This window comes from Falco cherrug, chromosome Z, assembly GCF_023634085.1.
Source record: "Falco cherrug isolate bFalChe1 chromosome Z, bFalChe1.pri, whole genome shotgun sequence".
In the NCBI taxonomy this organism is placed as follows: Eukaryota; Metazoa; Chordata; class Aves; order Falconiformes; family Falconidae; genus Falco; species Falco cherrug.
The window spans coordinates 29,824,921-29,845,752 of NC_073720.1; the positions used below are offsets into that span (position 1 = coordinate 29,824,921).

Consider the following 20,832-nt stretch of genomic DNA (forward strand, 5'->3'; position numbering starts at 1 on the left):
GTGATACCCATCGAAAATCTTACTGACTTTGGCCTGAGTTAATTTGTCAAAAATCTTCGGTAAGTTTTGTTGCAGTTAGTAAGCCAACAGGCAAAAAAAAAAAATAAAAAAAAAATCAAGAGAATGTGTTGCTGAACTAATGAAACTATGTGCTTTATCTCATGTTTCCCCATGCTTTTGAGAAGAGCTCCTTGTAAATACAGAACCACTTCTCTGTTTTTGTTGAAATCTTTCTTTTTGGAAAAAAAAAAAAAAAACCCAATACATTTTTCCATAGCGCCGACAAAAATCTGGAGTACCAGTTGGCTGCTTTTGTGTGGTGATTCTGTATAATGTTGGTGCAGGGAAGGAGCCTCCAAATACTTTTCTAACTGTCCTGTATTTGGCTTCTGTTGTAGATGTTTGGGGACAAGTTCAGTCTTCTGCTTCCTTATTTAAAAAGCATCTAACAAAATAGGCTGGATTGCTATATCGGCTGGAAAGCTAGAAGCTACAATAATGCAAACAAACTTTAGTAAACTGAAGTTTGAGCCACACAATTATTACATAAAGGTCAAAATAAGATTAAAGAGACTAATTAGCAACATTTGAGGTTAATGCTTAGTGTGCAACCTATGATTCTTTGAAAAGGAAATTCAGAGGTAGATAACCAGCTACTGCAAACCCCAGTTAAATAACTCCATGCAAGACAGTGGAAGCTAGCACTGAGGTAAAATTACAATTCATCATTGTCATGTCCTTAGTGCAGTTCAAGCTTTTTATTTAGATTTTCATCTTTTATTGGTTTGGTTGTTTTTTTTTCTTTTAAGAATAAGGAATTTTTATACCAAATGTGAGCCCCAGCTGCTGATTTTGCATCAGGTACATGCAGGCTTAGCCCTCCAGACTTTTTTTTTTTCCTCTTTAGAAGGTTTTCCTTTATTTTTTATTTCAGAGGAAAATAGGCTGTAAGCTTAGCTTCCCTTTCCTGGTTGTTAAAATTAAGTGGAGAAAAAGAATTATACTTCATAACTTATAATTGTTCAGCTTCCCTACAAATCTACTATCCTCTTCTGTCTTGCATCAGTTTGATGTTTCCTGTATAGATTCCCATTTGATGCCACTGCTAGTTTGCATTAGCTTTGATTATATAGCAACAGCTGACTTTGAGAGTCCCAGGATGATGCTCTATAGAGTGATTTTCATTTGTGATCTATCTGCTCTCTGCTCTGTTTGTGAGACTTAGAGTAAGGACCTGCATTGTGTGCCAGTTAACTTCACAAAGCTTCCTTCCCATAACAGGTGGCTGTTGACCACAGTTTAATAAGAAACAGCTGCTAAGAAAGTTGGAGAGCAAAGTTGTTGTGCCCTCCCCATGCTTCCTGCTTGGCAAGAGACTTCCCATTTGTGGTGCTTAGCATTTTGATCACTGCATCATTAAAGCAAAAATGTTTAAATTTGTGTCCATAGTATTCTGATTTTGACAGGACATAGCTCAGGGAGAGAGCATTTTCAGTGTATGTGGAATTAATTTTGTTCAGATTATTTCCAGCAGTTTTCTCAAGTTGCTAGTTTTTAGCTGTTGTAAAATGGTGAGTAATGTAATTGGCCATTACTAATCTAACTAGTAATTAATTATGCCAACTGGTACACTTGAATATTCAACACACAAAGCAAATAATTCTTATTTATAGCCAAGCCAAAGTTATGGAGTATATAACCATACACCAAAACAAAGAATTACATTTTTAAGTACTTTTACCCACTTCCATTTCAGTGATGGGGACAGGTCTACCATGTATTACTGCACTTCCAGAAAGGAAGAACCATTAAATACATTTAATGAAAATGAATCCTCTCCTGCATTCTCCAGCTGGGTTACTGTTGGAAGTTGTTACATACAAAGGAACCACCTTGCTGTGCAAGCCCTTCTAACTCTCCTGGCATACACATACCTTTTTTTAGAGAACTTCCTCCTGAGTTCAGTTTGTTTAGGAGTTGTAATTTGTGCGCTGTGTTTCTGGTTGTGAGCTCTCAGACTAGGGTGAGGACTTTTCATTCCACCCACTCTAAACTGAATTTCAGTATTTGGTGAAAGTGTGAAATATGTCAGAAATATGAGAATGTCTTGCAGTTTCAGCCTCATATTGTGTCTCATTTTGATTCCAAAGGAGAAAGGGTATCAACAGAGGTAGTAGTTTTGACAGGTCAGTAGCAGCTTGCTTCTGGCCACATACCACTAGGGATGTTGTCTCAGAAACGGAGTTCTTCACCGGTCTTGCACACAGAGCCAGGATACTTGCTTATTGCACGTCTGTGCGGAGACGGCTGATAGGTGGTAAGTCCACAAAGCTAGCACACCCCTTAAAACATACTAAAACACTTTATACACTCCAGACAACTGTTTACAATTAGGTTTAGTCACACTTGAGTCTCATTGTCTCTTACAGGCCTAGTCTCCATTTAAAGGTACAGTGTTCTCTCTCTTTTTTTTTTTTTTTTTTTTTTTTTTTTTCCACCACGCATGTTTTATGGGGAGGGGGCTTTGTTAGTGGAGAGATTTCTTTGCTCGAGGGTGGATCTTTTAGTATGCTGATTAGGGTAGCTCACACATAGTTCAAGTAATTTTCTGTTTGGTCTCATTAACCATTTCTTCTCCTGGAGTTTATCTTGTTATGCCCCAGCCTGAGTATTTATGGCATCTGTACCTTCTCCCAAGGCCACGTTTTGTTAAATGTTTGTAACAGCCTCTGTTTTTCAAATACTTTCTGGGTTATTTATCAGCGCTATTTACATACTTTGTCTAAATTTCACGTCTTGATCTAATACTGAGTGGGTCCGCTACAGGGAGAATAAATAAAAAAGGAGTCTTGTACAAATGAGGCCTAATTGTTCCTGCATTTAATTTCACTGAAGAATACTGACTAAATGGGTGGAAATACATTCTCATATGCACCTTGTAAGCCATTTGACAAAAATGAGAGAATATCAGAAACATTGAGCACAAATACTTTTTTAAGCAAAAGAAAAGAAACGGTATTTCTTGATGATTTATAACTTGCACAGCATGCAAGCTGGTTTTTTTTTTATGTGTGCACACATAAGACTAGCATGTTGAGCTGATGCGGTAGCAGTGAACTGTCACTCACAGTTCTTTTGCAGTCGGGTCTTTTAATTTATTCCAGTCCTTCTTCCCTTCAGCATGTATCCTGCTAGTTGCTAAGCAACCATAAGTGATTTTTACTGTGCATGATTTTTATGTGGTGGTAGTTATGGTTATTATTTTCTAATTACAAAAGTGGGGACAGGGATTAAAATCAGAGTTGCATTAGTAATTACTAATTTTCTCCTATTATACCCACAACACAGCCATTTGAGGTTATGTAAGAAAAGACCATTAATTACAGTATAGAAGCACTTATATAAAAGGAGCAGAAGATAATTTTTTTTTGTGAGAGGAGGTTCTATAAAAATGATAGAACAGAGTAAACTGTTATTGATCTGACTAGACACTAGTCTTATGTCTGTTGCATATTTCATGCCCTTAATGCTATTTCTTTCATGGCCTTAAGTGATTCTCAGTAATTAATTACATCAAGCAAAAGCTTAAAGGTGTTCTGTGGCATTCTTAGTCTAATAGAATGTGTGAACAAATTGTAGTTGGCTAGATTCAGATCTTGAAAATAGGATATTGCTGTTTAATAATTTACTACTGTTATATTTTTCATATAAAATACAGTATGTGGGTGGGTCTATGTAAAAGGAGGGAAAAAAATTATATAGCCATGAGATGAAAACCTCTATAATGATCACAAGCTTTTTTAATAGGACAAATATGCTAAACATGTTTTAAAATTTGATTAAAATCAATTTTTATTAGACATTTCCTTTATACTTAAATCATTCTATTTGTTGTTAGACTTTGAAGCATAGTTGAGGGAACACTAGCATCAGTAGTTAAATAATTTTTCTCAAATAGATATTTCTGTTAAAAAAAAAAAACAACAAACCACCAACACAGCTGCTAAAGTTGAAAACACAGCAATAACTCAGTCCTTCTGCATACCAAATCCAGATTCGTAGTTTTTTTGAAAGATTTGAAAGAAAAAAAGAAACCCAACTTTTTAAAGGATTAACTTACATCTCTATCCTATGTTGGTATACTGGACAGATTTATTAAAATAACTTAAGCATAGAGAAAAATAGGATATAAGACAAAAAAGGTTTGAACCTAATGTGATTCCATCAGGAAGGTACATTACAGTATGCTGTGTAATGGTGCAGCAGTGTACTGCTTTGCTTTGCTTTTCTACAGCACCAGTGCCTTGGATATACTGATCACTTAATGAATGGCTGAATACTCCCTGGGCTCCTTTGTAATGCTCATAAGAAGTCTGAATATTTTGCGGATACTGAACTTTTTTTGCAACATTTTAGTCTCATTTTACAAATGAAGAATAGAAACTTAAAATTTAAGACACCAGAGATGTGATTTCTCAGAGTATTTAGTGATGTTCTATTGATTTGGAACAAATTTCCTTGATCCCAGTTGCAGATGTGAGTGCTCAACACTTCTCTTTTTGAACAAAAAACAAATACAGTCCTCAGTTTGTGAAGTATTAGAAACACATGTTAATTTAGTTCTGTAGTGTGTACTTAGTGCATTGCTTTTTCATGTATTGCTTCCGGTTTCTCTTTGAGAGGACTGTCTGAGAGGACGACAAGTTCTGTCATGTGGCATGACATAGTCACTAACATAGATCATTAACAAGATTGTTGCCTTTAAATCCATAATATAAATACCTCCCACTTTGACGGGGGAAGTATGAAAGTAATGAATTTGTCTCTTTGGTGTGAATCAGTGCCATAGGAGATGGGAGTTGCCATGGCCTAAGTTTCACAGTTATTTGCTGGTAGGAGAGAAGTAGTAACATTTGGAATGATAATTATCTGGTCATCTTATGATTTCCTCTATTTTGGTAATAGGTTGCTTCCCAAGTAAATTAGATCTGTTGGGTGAAATTGCCAGTAACTGCCTGGATTTTGAGGAGCAGGTAGTCTGTTGGGGTATCAACCCCAATAGCTGTATGGTGTAGACAGACTTCACTCACCTTCCCTGACAGACATGCACAGTACATCACCTTGTCTCATCAGGCAGTAGCACAACCCAGAAGTGTGTCCATGCATGCGCCATAATATTGCTGTAATCTAGAAGGCAGCCTAGCAGTTGCTGCTAAGCAGGCAAGGGGAACAGCTTCTGCTGCTGCAAGTCAGACAAAAGTGTTCAGGATGAGAGAAGCTTTTAGTTTCCAGGTTTGCACTGGATGGAAGAATACTCTAGCTGCCAGCTGGCACCCAGGATATTGGCTGAACAACACTGATTAAGCAAGCTGTGATTAGAACATTTATGTTATTGTCCTCTCTGGTGTATGTAAGGATCAGCGGTGTCCCAGGACTAAACTGAGAACAATAAGAAAACTTGGATTAGGTGAGCAACAGCTACTTGGGAAATAAGGAAAATCTGTGTATTCATACTTGTTCATAGGTCTGTCAGGTCCATAAGGAAATCAGTATCTCCTCAAATTCTGATGCTATTTTAGGCTCTAAGCAATGCCTAAGATATAGTAGGCATTCATGACTTCTGTAAAGGGCAGAGCTGTTCTGTGCTTTTTATCATCCTTATCCTCTGTAGCAGAGTTGCGTCAGTTAACTTTCGATTCAGTATTAGTTTAATTGGTCAGATAAGATCCCACGCTACTGTGGAAGGTGACTGCAAGAGAGAAGCTTAGGTGGAGACCAGGACTTGGCAGACTGCTTGCCCAACTCCTGTGAAGGTTTGGTATCCCCGAGTTACCATCCAAAGATGCAAATGAGAAAACAGTGCCTTTTGGAATAGCTGTGAGAGAAGGAAGGAGGTGAATGTGGGCTGGGAAATACTTGTGAATGTTATGTGCAGTGACTTACAGTTCCTTTCAGCAGAGCTTTTTCCTGCTACTTTGTCCGTGAGAAAAATGACATGTACATGGAGCAGGGCCATCAACACATTTCCTCTCCAGGTGACTTATAACCATGTATTATTTGGGAAACCACAAATAAGAAGATTTTTAAAAACCCTCAATTTGGAAGTGTTAAAATAGCTATTAATAAAGGATGAACAATGGGAAATCTGGAAATCCTAGAAATTCTGAACGCCTGTAAGTGATAAGCAATATTCCTAGAGTATGAAAGGTTTTCACATAACCCATCACTTTATTTCAAATGACTGAAGACATACAAGTGGCAGCAGAGATTTTCCATACAGTTACAGCCATCTTCTTAAAAACCTAAGGGTTATTGGTGGTAGTTAATAATTTTTTTGGGGTCTAGTTAGTCTAATAGAAATCAGCATCTAGTATAATGGAAATCATATGAACAAATGGTTTGCTAGACAAGGAGGTATAAAGCGACATAGGAGAAGATAAAAAAGTGGCAGGAGGGACACTTGTTAAAAATTATAAAACAAAATTGAGAAAAGGATAAGACTGTACTTGGCAAACCACTACAGAATTCAGATTCAAATCCTGATTCTGCTTCCATAAAGCCTCTTACACACACATGATCCTATAATGATGGTGATATGTTAGGTCAACAGCAGAAAGGGTATGTTTTAAATTGTAAATCAATTATCTGTATCAAATTAAAAAAATCAAAGCAGGGTTCAATTTCAGATTATTTGAAAGAAAAAATTGTGGTTTTATTTTTCTTTTTTTCTTATGATTAGATTGCATATGTATGTTTTGTGAGAAAGTTGTAGTAATTCTCTGCATTATGGGTTTGTTTTTCTCAACAGTTCAGGAAGGCAGTTAAGTGAAGTTTTCATTCAGCTCCCATCTAGGAAAGAATTACCAGAGTATTATGAATTGATTAGGAAGCCAGTGGACTTCAAAAAGATAAAGGTAAGAACCTTTTTTGGAAGTGGAAATGCCTCCATTTCTTTTTGTTGAACAGAGAGGTGAGTATGAAGTTGTCATTAAAATTACAACATGAATATTGCATGTACCTGTATCTGTGGCTTAGATTTTAAACATTGTTACACACCTTATTAGGAGTTTTGTTTAGCATATATTGCAGTATATCACTGTGATTTCAAAGTCAAATAAAAATGTTAACAGTGTGACATGAATGACGCTTTCAGAGACTACATCTCACTGTCTTTTTGCAAAAGACTTAATTGTGAATCTGAAGCACATCTTTGGTAAAAACATAGTGTTTGCAGTGTTTAATGGCTCTAGGGGAGTATATTCATCCCTAAACTAGCATCACATCTTGAAGCAGCCAGGTCAGATCCAAACACAGTTTTGGCAGATGAGGTTTAGGCAGCTTGTTGCATGTCAGATGATGTCATAACCCTATGACTTTGATTCATGTCATGGCTTACTTTGTTTCTGTGGTAAAAAGAAGAAACTGGAACTCTTTTGGTAAAGAGTTCCATTTCTGTTACTTTTGTCTTTACCAGTTCACACAGCAATTGCTTAATTTTTATTCTATTATCATGGTGTACTTTTTTGAGTAATAATAATATGTTTTAAGACTTTGCTTCTTTTAAACAGGTGCTTAGGTGAAATTTTTAGAGAAAGCTTTTAAAGTGTTGAACTGAAATATTAATTCAGTGTCCTGTCTGCTGTTTTTCTTTCTGCACCACTGTCCATCCATACTTCTCTTCATTTCCTCAACAAATGCAACAGGAAAGAATTCGCAACCATAAGTATCGGAGTCTTGGAGACTTGGAGAAAGATGTCATGTTGCTGTGTCACAATGCGCAGACATTCAATTTGGAGGGATCACAGGTCTGAACCACTTTGAGTTAAACATACAGGTTTCCCCTTCCTAATGTTTTCAGTGCTTGTGGATTATTATATTATGGTATAAACCCTGTGTTTGCATTGTTACTTGGGCTAGAGAAAAATGCCTAAGTTATTAGAATCATCCAGAATTCACTGGACACAGCTGCAGTGTGTGCACACAGAGAAATTGGTTTTTACTCTGATTCTGAGATCAGGTGGTTTTTTTCTGATCTGTGTGTAGCTTAGTGCTACTGTAAGACTTTGAATCTATGGTAAAAGGGAGTGCATGTAGAGTGATACACCAGCCTGGGTTTACTACAGTGAACAACAGAAGGAGCAGATGTAACGGTACAGCTTAGGATGGGATGTTGGGAAAATACTTTGTAGTGAACTCTTTGGTTCTGCTAATGGAAGATACAAATTCAAGGTTTGTCCAGCAGTAAATCTTTCTGTATGACGTTTAATACTCTCTGAACCCTCTGGTAATTTATTTATTATTTTTTTAATGTCAAACATCAGTGTCCATTTTAAGAGACAGTAATAGTAAATCCCATATGAGTCTTAGGTTTAGAAGGCAAAATCTCTCATCTCAAACAGATGTTTTACACACATGAATGTCCTCAGTGCTGTGAATTCAGAACAGGACACCTACACAGAAGGAAAGACTACAAAAGCTGGATGACAGATAAGAAAGTTGTCTTAGAATACAGTGAAGCATAGTCATGGGTGATGATTTTTATAGATGAGGTGCAAGTGGTGTCATGCAAACACAATATCAAATTGAAACAGAAAACATGAAGGCAACTCCTGTAATGTGCAAGAGGAAAAAAAGAATGCTAGAAGAAGTAAAAGTAAGCTGAAGGCTTATGCTGCCAATAGTAATACATCCTTCAAATTCCTAAACATTACTGATGACTCTTAGTTAAACTAAGGATTTTATATTAAAATTTTAGAATTAAAAATTAAATTGAGCTGTAATCAATTATGCAGGTTTGTTGAATGCAGCTCATAAATTTGTGATTTTTTTCACTATATAGAGATATAATATGTTTTCCATACTATGTACGTGCAGTATTTTTATTGTCTGCCATTTAATGGAAACAAACTATAAATAAATGAGCTAAAAAAATATATTTTAATAAGAAAATTAATGATGGTAGGAGGTGTGGGGCAAAATTTTGTTACATGTCCAAATGTAAGTTGCCAGTTTACTGCTTAGTAACATAGCAATAAAACAGCTATAAATATCTAAGAATAAGAAATGCAACAAAAAAAAGTGAAGGAAAGCTAATACCAAAAAGTATCACTGAGACTTCAGAAAATGGTAGGAATTGGTAAAGGAGGTAAAAAGAGGCAAAGAAAAATCAGTAGCTAAATGGGAAAGATAATGAAATTATTCTCATCAAAATGACTTAAGTCGATAATGGGAAACTGGTCTCATGTTAGCAGAGGTGGTAGAACTGACGGGAATAATCCAGTTTGGGCAGCAGTGTTCAGTACATATCGCTGCTCTGTTTGGAAATAACCCGACCTGTGTTAGACTACCACAGTGCTATTTTCTATTCCAATATACCAGCATGTTGTGGTTTAACCCCAGCTGTCAACTAAGTGCCACACAGCTGCTCGTGCGCTACCCCCTGTCCCTCAGTGGAATGGGGAGGAAAACTGGGAAAAAGGGAAAAATGGTGGGCTGAGGTAAGAACAATTTAATAATTGAAATAATAATCATAATCATAAGGAAAAGTAGAAAGAGAAAGAGAGGAATAAAACCCAAAAGAAAAACCAAAAAAACCTAAGTGATGCACAATACAATTGCTCCCCACCTACTGACCCAGCCAGTCCCCAATCACCAGTTGGCCTCTCCTGGTCAGCTCCCCCCAGCTTGTATACCGAGCATCATGCTTTATGGTATGGAATATCCCTTTGGCCAGTTTGGGTCAGCTGTCCTGGTTCTGCTGCCTCCAAATTTCTTGTGCCCCTGTTCACTGGCAGAACAGGGGAAACTTAAAGTCTTTGATTCAGTGTAAGCACTACTTAGCAACAACTAAAACATTAGTGTGTTAACCTTATTCTCATATTAAATCAAACACAGAGCATTGTACCAGCTATGAAGAAAAAGGTAAACTGTACCCCAGCTAAAATCAGGACACAACATTAATTACCAGAGTTAGTATTACTTTTTATAGCATGAAGCCCAAATAACTTGTATGTAAGAATATTTTATTTTTTTAGGTTTCTTTCTGGTAAATTTTCATGCCATTCATTTTGATTTCCAGTGAATTGTGCGGTACTTCTGCAGCAGTTCTCCGTTTTTTATTACAAAGAACAGTTCAGGTCCACCTTTGCTCTGAGGTGCCAGTTTACTTCAGTAAACTAATTATTTGTGTGTGCACCCAAAACCAAAAGGCTAATTCAGGCAGTTGTTTAAGTACACAGTGACTTGAAGTAAATTCTACATGTTTGTTCTGTTAGTATGATGCATGCTGCTTTTCCTTGGAGCAAAGCAGTTCCATCTGAGCTGGAACCTTATGAGGGGTTTTCAGGGAGAGACAGACTTTCTGTTCTGAGGCTTTTATCCTCCATGCCACCTCAGCGATTTGAAAAGTTCATGTTATGATCACAAAGGACCAGATGCTCAGCAAGACTAACAAGATTTTTACTCTGTTAGCCTGAGAAATGTGTTACAAGCCAAACGTAGTCCTCATACTCTTGGGAGTCCCCTCATGATTGAGGTTAAAGAGAAAATCAGATGTACCCAAGATACTCAGCAAGCTATGGAATGTTTGAGAACAGGTGCTGAGTTTAGAACAAGCACTGATTCCCCCTCACCTCCCAGCCCCCACACTCTTCAGTCTTTTTAGACCTGAGAGGAAGGGATAAGCTGCTTAGGATAAATTATTTTCCTTGTAACCACTTTATATTTCAGAAAAAACTAAGGATAATTAACATGAGGGTTAGGCATTTGTCATTAGCAACTGTACTGCTAGACTATAACCCATTTTTTAATTAAGGTGCTAACTGCTGAAGTTTGTTGCTTTGACAGGTTTTTTTAAGGCTGTTATGATCTAATGAAAATACACAGTAGTTCCTGTGGTAGTGAAAATAATAAGAAAAACACCCTTATATATTATGAATTGTATTTTTGTGACTTACTATTGACAAACTAGAGCATGAAAAATTCAGGCAGCAAGCGTGGTTGCTCAGTATTTGAAAAGCCTGTATACTCTGGGTTTGCACTGGAAATTAAGGTCTATGCTTGGAATTTTAGATATTGCTTGACCTTACAGTTCTGACATAGGTTTGTGTTCATACTGTAGATCTATGAGGATTCCATTGTTCTTCAGTCTGTGTTCAAAAGTGCACGACAGAAGATTGCCAAAGAAGAAGAAAGCGAGGATGAAAGCAATGATGATGAAGAGGATGATGAAGAAGAAGAATCAGAATCAGAATGTGAGTCCCCTGCTAAATACCAAAAAGAAAGTACATCTTGGGATAGAAGGGGAGGTTTTATAGTTTCTGCATGGAGACTGATTCTAAGGTTCTGGTTTACATTAGTGAAAGTAACTTCTTACTAAGTTTGCTACTTTTGGTGTTAACGTTTAGTTTAAGTCTTTTGTCTGTATGTTCTGGCTATACTTCTTCAAGTTTAGTAGACCATTTTTAAGCAAGAAACACACCACAGAGGTGCTTTGTGGAAGCAGATCTGACTGTCCACAAGTGTTTATAAGCCCTTCTAGTGCCATTCATGTTATTTGTAAATAGCGGTGCCTGGAAAGGTTGGAGATAGTGTTTATCCATGGGTGGTCAACCTGCAGGCATGGTGTGACATGTAAAACTCATGACCTGGTTAAGAACCAGAAGATGTTACAAATGTTCTTCAGTGTAAGAAGGACTAAGTGGAATTCCTGATTGTTTCAGAAGCAGGAGGTGACACTCATTCAGTCCCTGCAGAGTTGGAAACATGATACAGTGGAAGAGGAGGAATCCCTTCATTCCACTTTCTGCCACCCAGTATGTCCTTACTCTCCAGCTGCCCCATCTGCCAGGTTACAGAAACTGTAGTACTTGGCCCTAAGCTACTCTTACAAGTATGTCAGGTGGGTGTGCAAAGCATGCAACTTCAGCAGTTCATTTGGAAATGAGTGGATATTCTGGAATCAGGAGTTTAACATGTTCTTCAGAAAGATGTCAACTCAAAGTTTGCAGTCACCTCCACCTAGCATTTCTGTGGTTTAAAATAAAAGAACTCTGTTTGTACAAAAGATAAACATATCTGTGCAAGGAAGAAAGTTATTTTTAGATGTGCATCTTCTCACAGGACAGTATGCTACCTGTAGACACCTTGTTTTCCAAGAATGAGAAACAGATGCGTATGGTCAACTTAAAGTTATTCTTTATAGTTTAATACAAATTATTCTTATAACTATGAAGAAGTAGAGAAATAAAAGCAAATACCTCTGCTTCATTGTTTCACAGTCCCAATAAAGGACAGAGGGTAGTATCTTTTCAGGCTGCTACCAGGGGTGAATTTCTGTGAACAGAGACAGGATTTAAAAGTTGGTAAGTGAAAGTTATGTTCATATATGCTGTTAAAAATTTTGCAGCAAAATCAGTTAAAGTCAAAATCAAGCTAAATAAGAAGGATGAAAAAAGTCGGGAGAAAGGAAAAGGCAAGAAGAGGCAAAGCCGAGCAAAAGCCAAGCCTGTCGTGAGTGATGATGATAGTGATGAGGATCAAGATGAAAATGTAAGTTTTGTTCACTGAGACTGTGGAAGTGGTTGCAGTGATTGCGTCTCTACCCTGTCCTGCTTGCTGTCAGAATTCTCAACTATTCATGCTTCAGCATATTTTTAATCTGCATTGATCATCTTGAGAGAATTGGGAGGGGGTGTTAATTGTAACTGGGTGTGCTTATGAGATCTGGTTCCAGTGCTGAAAGACAAGAAGTCTAAGAAGTTTGGAGCTTATTTTTGGAGCTGTTCCTGATTTCATTGAACACTGAAATCTCATGGCCTGTTTGCTTTTGTCCACAGATGAAAACGTCTTAGCTTGGGGTTTTTTTGGGTGTATGTGGGGTTTTTTTGGTTTGGGGTTGTTTTGGGTGTTTTTTGGTGGATGCTTCTACTAGTGCAACAAATGAAAACAGATCTTTTCCCAGTTATGTCTGGGTAGAAGGAAGAGTCTGGTGCTTCCTGACTCCGTGTCTTTCCTTCTCTAAAGAAGTCTACAGCAATTAAGTGAATTGTCATGAAAGACAAGTATTCGATAACATAATACCTTTCTAAAGGTTATCTTCATTTTTCAGTTTGTCACCTTTCTTCCTTTTACTTTCTTTTTTTTTCCCCCTTCTTTAACAAATTCCACAGCATAGCTGGCAAAGAATTTCTGACTTGTCTTGTGTCTCTTACCTCTAGGACCAGTCGGAAGCAAGCGGAAGTGATGATGAGTGATCCGTAGGGTTTATTTTCTTGGCAGAACTGACCCCTTCCCCTTCTCTTCTCCCTTCTCCTACTTACACCCAGTGAATTCATTTTGTCAAATAGACCTTGGATTGTTTCTGTATTCTCATTCTCTATAAATTAGCTTTAGGATAGTGCCAGACAAACGTATGATATCATGGTGTAAAAAAGGAAAAAATGTAACATATTGTGACCAAACAGGCCTCAAAAGATTTAAAAACAAAACAACAGCATAAAAAAGCTTTTGATGGAAAATGTGGGTTGATAGTATATTTCTATGGCCTGGTTGTAACTCGGTAATGGTTTGATTGTGCCTGGTTTTATCATTTGACACGATATTTTTCAGTGGCATCAGAAAGGCAAAAAAACAAGTCTTTTGTAGCATTGATAACCAGGAGAAGCCATTAAAAGCCACTGGTTATTTTATTTTTCATCAGGCAGTTTTCAAAGTTTTTATTTGTTCTGTACTAGTTTTTTACACTGTGGTACATATGCAACTTTGTTTAATAGCTTATAAATGTACAGTAGTTAGCCTTCATTCACCTTGTCCCATATACAGTTTTCCACTTTACGCTTGATGATCTTCAGAAAAAATGCTTTTTGAATTGTATCAAATTTATGTCTACAGTAAACTTTGGCTTAAATTTTTTTTCCTCTATTAAAAAAGTTGGGTTAAAAAAATGCTATTGAATATTGCAATCTATATAGTGTAATGGATGGCTTCTTTCATGAGACTGATCTTCTATGTTACCAGTGTGATTATCACCTTTTCCCTAAAGTGTACTTAATCTTTGCTTTCTTTGCACAATGTCTTTGGTTGCAAATCATAAGCCTGAGGCAAATAAAATTCCAGTAATTTTGAAGAATGTGGTGTTGGTCTTTCATAATAAAGAGATAATATAGCTCAATAGATATGGCCTTGTTTTATGAGTTTCACAAAAATCTTTTCACAGTAGGGACAGAAGGGCAGGAATGGCTCCTGTAGAGAGGTCCACTGTGGTCTGTCCTGAATGTAAAATAAAAACTCATTCAAATACCACAGAAGTATCTTCAGAGATGAAGAAGATCTGAAATGTTAAAATATGTTAAAATAAGTTTAAAAAAATGTTAAAATAAGAATAATAAAAATGAAGTAGCAAAATAATACCTTGGAGTAAAAGTACAGTTCGTTACCTAATAACAATTGAAGTGATTAAGCAATAAAATAAACATTTCTCTTTCTTTCAGGAAATATGTGTCCATAGGCCTCAGTGGGCGTGAATCACATAGAATGGTCAGAGTTGCAAGGGGATCATCTAGTCCAACCTCCCTGCTAAAGCAGATTTTCCTAGAGCAGGTTGCACAGAGTTGCACCAAGGCAGGTTTTTAATGTCTCCAGAGGAGACTCCACAGCCTCTCTGGGCAGCCTGTTGCAGCGCTCTGTCACCTTCAAAGTAAACAAGTTCTTCCTCATATTCACTTTTTGTGTTTCAGTTTGTGGCCATTGCCCCTTATCCTGTTGCTTGGCACTACTGAAAAGAGCCTGGCCCCATCCTCTGGACACTCACCCTGAAGATATTTGTAGACACTGATAAGGTCCCCTCTCAGTCTTCTCTGCTCCAGGCTAAAGAGGCCCACTGTCTCAGCCTTTCCTCATCAGGGAGACACTCCACTCCCCTCATCATCCTTGCAGCATACCGCTGGGCCCTCTCCAGTAGTTCCCTGTCTCTCTTGAACTGGGGAGCACAGAACTGGACTCCAGATGTGGCCTCACGGGGGCAGAGCAGAGCGGGAGGATCAGCTTCCTGGACCTGCTGGCCAGACTCCTAATGCACGCCCGGGATGATAGCAGCAGCTTTCTTGCCCACAGGGACACACTGCTGATTCATGGGCAACTTGCTGTCCACCAGCACTCCCAGGCCCTTCTCCACAGAGCTGCCTTTCAGCCAGTTAACCCCCAGCCTGTGCTGATGCATGAGGTTGTTCCTCCCCAGGTGCAGGACCCTACACTTGCCCTTGTTGAACTTCATTAGGTTCCTCTCCACCCAGCTCCCCAGCCTGTCCCGGTCCTGCTGAATGGCAGCGCAGCCTGCTGGGGTATCAGCCACTGCTCCCAGTTTAGTGTCATCAGCAAACTGGCTGAGGGTGCACTCTGTGCCTGCGTCCAGGTCCCTGATGAGCGAGTTGAACAGGACTGGAGCAGCACTGACCCCGGGCACAGCGCTGGCCTCAGCCTCCAGCCAGGCTCTGCGCCGCTGATCACAGCCCCCCGGGCTCTGCCGTCCAGCCAGTTCTCAATCCACCTCTCTGTCCGCTCACCTGACCCACACTCCTGAGCTTACCTGGGAGGCTGTTGTGGGAGACAGTGTCAGAAGCCTTGCTGAGGTCAAGGTAGCTACATCCACTGCTCTCCCCTTGTCTGCCCAGCCAGTCACTCCATCACAGAAGGGTATCAGGTTGGTCAGGCATGACTTCCCCTTGGTGAATCCATGCTGACTACTCCTGATAGCCTCCTTTTCCTTCACATGCTTAGAGATGATCTCCTGGAGGATGTGTTCCATCACCTTTCCAGGGATGAAGGTGAGACTGACTGGCCTGTAGTTTCCTGGGCCCCCTTTCTGGCCCTTTTTGAAGACTGGAGTGACATTGGCTTTCCTCCAGTCCTCAGGCACCTCTCCTGTTCTTCATGGCCTTTCAAAGATGATGGAGAGTGGCTTAGCAATAACATCTGCCAGCTCCTTCAGCGCTTGGGGCTGCAACCCGTCAGGGCCCATGGATTTGTGGATGTCAGGTTTGCTTAAGTGATTTCTAACGTCATCCTTCTTGACCAAGGGAGTCTTCCTTTCTCCAGACTTCCTCTCTTGCCTCCAGGGTCTGGGAAACTGGAGGGCCGGCCTTGGTGGTGAAAGGCAGCATTCAGTAATTCAGTGTTCTCTGTGCTCTTCATCACCAGGGCACCCACCTCATCCAGCAGTGGGCCCACATTTTCCCTAGTCATCCTTCTCCTACTAATGTACTTGAAGATACCCTTCTTGTTGTCCTTGACCTCCCTTACCAGATCTAATTCCAAACAGACCTTAGACTTTCTTGTTGCCTTCCTGCATGTTCTGACAACATCGCTCTATTCCTCCCAAGTGGCCTGTCCATTTCTCCACATCCCGTAAGCTTCCTTCTTCCATTTGAGGTTTGCCAGAAGCTCCTTGCTCATCCATGCAAGTCTCCTGCCCCCTTTGCTTGATTTCTTACTCATAGGGATGCACCAATCTTGAGCTTGGAGGAAGTGATGCTTGAACATTCACCAGCTGTCTTGGACCTCCCTTACCTTCTAGGGCCAAGACCTAAGGAATTCCTCCAAGCATGTCCTTGAAGAGCTCAAAGTTAACTCTTCTGAAGTCCAGAGTTGCCGTCCTACTTGTTGCCCTGCTTCCTCCATGCAGGATCCTGAACTCCACCATCTCACAGTCACTGCAGCCAAGGCTGGTCCCAGCCATCACATCCCCAACCAGCACTTCTTTGTGAACAGAAGATCTAGGAGCACACATAGCCTCATTTGTTCCTGCACCACTTACATCAAAAGGTTATCATCAGTGCTCTGCAGGAACCTCCTAGACCGTGTGCCTGGCTGTGTTGCCTTTCCAACAGATATCAGGGTGGTTGAAGTACCCTATGAGAACCAGGGACATCACAGGCCCTGAGGCTACCTCCAGTTGTCTGTAGGCAGCTTCATCGACGACTTCTTCCTGATCAGGTGGCCTGTAATAAACACCCACAACAGTGTCCCCCATGTTGGCCTGCCCCTTAATCTTTACTCATAAGCTCTTGACCTGTTCTGCATCCACCCCTAGGGAGAACTTGATAGATTCCAGTTGCAATTCCATCTCATGTTGCTGGCCTGTCTTTCCTGAAAAGCACACAGCCATCCATGACAGCATTGCAGTCATGCGAGCTATCCCACCATGCCTCTGTAATCGCAAGGGGGTCATGGCCCTGTGACCACACACAGATCTCTCATTCTTTCTGTTTATTCCCCATGCTGCGTGCATTGGTGTACAGGCATTTCAGAGAGGTCATCAAGCACGCCTGTTGCCCAGGAGGGGTGCAAGAGGATCCACCACAGCCACACGCACCATTGAGGTGGCTGGCCACCTGGCACTCATCGTGGGAGACAGCTAAGGCACAAATATTGCTGCTGTGGTTGGGACGGCTTATTCCACAGTTGGATGTGATGGCGTGAGCATTGCCACATTGGACACCAGGTCCTTCAGTATAAAGCCCACCTCATCAAGCTGGCCAGCCTACTGCCTGAGATTCCCATACGTGTTTCTAGAGAGATTGATTCCATCCATCCCTAACATGCTATAGTCAAAGAATGTCCCACTGTCATAGAAACCAGAGCCCTCACGATAGCACTAGCCATGAAGCCAGAAGTTCATATTCATTATATGTCTATTGCTACTTGCATCCCTGGAGTTTTATAGTCTTCCTTGATTCTGCCCAGGTTCTGGCTTATGGTGTCATTTGTGCCCACGTCAAAGAGTAGCAGAGGACAGCAGTCTGTGCTCTTGACAAGTTGTGGTATGCTCTCAGCAACACCTTGGATCTAAGCTCCTAGAAGGCAGCATACCTCATGTGCTTCCTTGTCAGGCCAGTAAGTGGGTGCCTCAGTGCCCCTTAACAGAATCACCCACTACAAGCACCCAGTGTTTCTTTTTGCGGTAACTGTGGCGTGCTGCTGGTACAGGTTCTCCACACAGACCTTGCATGGAGACTATAGACCTGTCTATGGCTGCCAAAGCTTCATTCCAGTTCCTGGTTGTAATGCAGGAGAGTGGAGACTGAAGCAGAGTCGATAGTTATGCAGTCAGTCAGCCAACCTATAAGTCAATTTATTTAAGTATTGCCTTGAGGTATCAGGGTTGTGATGCACTAAGATGTGGTAGTGTAAACTTTTAAACTACATATTTACAGTTAATGTTGCTACTCTGGAAAATCAAAACTTTGATTTGAACACATTGAGTAAAAAATGTGCAAACCTAGGAGCTGATTTGTAAACAGAACATTTCTTTGTTATCTGAACGGTGTGGTTCTCAGTAAGTGTCTACATCATATCTCTTTGTACTGCCTTGGAGCATGTTAACTGCTTCAGATTTTTCTAGCTCAGTTGAAAAGCTATTTATAAAATTGTCTTGTGTCCATTTGTGTGTATTAGCTCTGCACTGAGTTAAGTCAGCTTTGCTTAGTTTTAGCAATTTCAAACATTTCTTTCCCAGTGAATGCCCCGTCTGAATGTCAGACCCTGTATTTCAGAGAGATACCACAGATCTCTGAGGGGCACATTGAAGCAGCTTTGCAGAAAGTAACCTGGTTGTCCTGATGGACACCAAGTTGAACTTGAACCAAAAATGCACCCTTGTGGCAAAGAAGGTTAACAATATCCTGGACTGCATTAGGAGGAGCATTGCCAGCAGGTCCAAGGAGGTGATCATTCCCCTCTACTCAGCACTAGCGAGATACATCTGGAGTGCTTTGTCTGGTAGAAGAGAAACAGACGTACTGGAGCATGTCCAGCAGAGGGCTGCTAAAATGGTTAAAGGACTGGAATATAAGACATACGAAAGGAGGGTGAGAGAGCTGGGACTGTTCAGCCTCAATGAGAGAAGGCTCAAAGGCACCTTATTGATGCAAATTAGCATCTGAAGAGAGAATGCAAAGAAGGCAGAGCCAGGCTTTTCTCAGTGGTGCCCAGTGACAGGACCAGAGGCAATGGGCACAAAATGAAACACAGGAGGTTCCCTCTGAGCATCAGGAAACGCTTTCACTGTAAGGGTGACTGAGCCCTGACACAGGCTGCCCAGAGAGGTTGTGGAGCCTCCTGCCTTGGAGATACTCAAAAGCCATCTGGACATGGTCCTGAGCAACTGGCTCTGGGTGGCCCTGCCTGAGCAGGGGGGTGGAGCAGATGACTTGCAGTGGTACCTGCCAGCCTCAGTCATTCTGTGATTCTGTGATACAGCATAGTTTGGTTTGCAGAAACCATTCTCTCTTTAGTGACAGTTTCACAAGTCCATATGTAAATGTTATTTTTTCACTGCAAACAAGTCTACCAACCCATTATGCCAGACAAGAAACATCTGGCAGTAGGCTTCAGTCGCTGCTGGCCTATACTGGATTTAAACAGGCAACTTAGGTGTAAAAGGCACAGTATGATGTTACCCATCCCCAGAGTGCCTCATGACTTTCCAGTGACCCAGTTTGATTTATTTTTCAAGAACTCATTATTTACAGATGAGTGTTCAGCTGGAGAAAAAGTATTAACTACAAAGACCAATGTGTCTATTAAAAATGAAAGTAACTTCTTTTTTTTTTTAATAAATAGGTATAAACCATATGAGAGTATGTTTGCATGAAGAAACACATTCGAATTCTTAGCAGCAATTTTTGTTTTATCAGGTTTAAGTAATATCAAAATACTTTCAATTTCCCCTCTGACTTTTGAGAAAAAATGCAATTATTTTTATCGTTAGATTAAAATTGATTTATGACTGTGAATTCATGCCTATGCCTCTGCTACCATTGGTCCTGTTATTCTGCTTAGGATTTGAATTAGTTTCTGCGCAGAGTAGTTTTCTAATTGTTATCTTGCTCTGTATTATTTTACCGTATTTTTCAAGATTTTTTTTGTCTGGTAATCTCAGCACATCACTATATGAAGAAAAAGGTTCTGGGTAAATTGTCACATGTAAGCTTCCAAAATCTTTACAAAAAAAGAGGAGGAAATCCTTTTTGAAGGTATGTACAAATCCATGTTAAAGGTGGAAGCACACTTTCTCTTATACAGGATTCCCTTCTAGTACAAATTGACATGCAAAGCACTTGGAATACCTTTTGGACAATACACAAAAGCGCAATGCTACAATCAATATTGAGCGAAATTAACTCATTTCCTACCTTAATTTCAGAAAATTGTCTAGTAAATTTGAAACGGTGTAGCCTGAGCACTGGGAAAGATAAGCAAAGCGAAGTAAATAGCGGCAGGTTTTCTTCTTGCATCCGCTTCTTCTGGGAAGTTGGCAGCAGTGTAAGTTGGCCAGATGAATAACATTTAACAGCATTTATGCCTTTCAGATGCTATTAATATTCCTTCTGTGCCCCTGACACACCTCCTGGAAGAAACAAAGAAAATGCAGACCCTTATATTCATTAATATAAATGGCTTCCTGCTTAAATTTGTCTGATCCTTAATGCAAAGTAGTGCGCTGGCTGTTTTCAGACCCACACGTCTTTCTATTTTCCTTGTCATGTATAATGCTTTTTGAACAGAAGTGTCAGGGTGTTTCACCGCCACCTCTCTGGCCCTGGAAGCATACTCTTCACTCACTCAGTTCATGAATAAAGCTGGCTGTTCAGTGATTGTTGAGGCAGACATGGCAGGGTGTGTCATGACAAATACTGCCACAGCTTCTGTGTACTGTAAAACAAAGGCACAGCTGATGCAGCAGTAAGCCTCAGAATAGTGTGCCCTTATGAAGTTGTTGGTACATGCTCAGTCCTGACAACCATCCAAGGAAGGCCTTAATGGCTCTATTAATAA

General features: G+C 40.0%; 1 protein-coding gene across 5 annotated transcripts in view; it reads left to right on the top strand.

Annotated features, from left to right (window-relative positions):
* The window catches only part of SMARCA2 (SWI/SNF related, matrix associated, actin dependent regulator of chromatin, subfamily a, member 2), a 120,048-nt gene extending 105,920 nt beyond the window's left edge, over positions 1-14,128 (top strand). For all 5 annotated transcript variants that reach the window (XM_055698385.1, XM_055698389.1, XM_055698387.1 and 2 more), the window contains 5 exons: positions 6,809-6,914; positions 7,704-7,805; positions 11,120-11,252; positions 12,407-12,549; positions 13,218-14,128. In XM_055698385.1, coding sequence (XP_055554360.1) covers positions 6,809-6,914; positions 7,704-7,805; positions 11,120-11,252; positions 12,407-12,549; positions 13,218-13,253 — 520 coding nt within the window. In that variant the 3' untranslated portion in view covers positions 13,254-14,128. The remainder of the gene's footprint in view (positions 1-6,808; positions 6,915-7,703; positions 7,806-11,119; positions 11,253-12,406; positions 12,550-13,217) is intronic.
* The last annotated feature ends 6,704 nt before the right edge of the window (positions 14,129-20,832 follow it).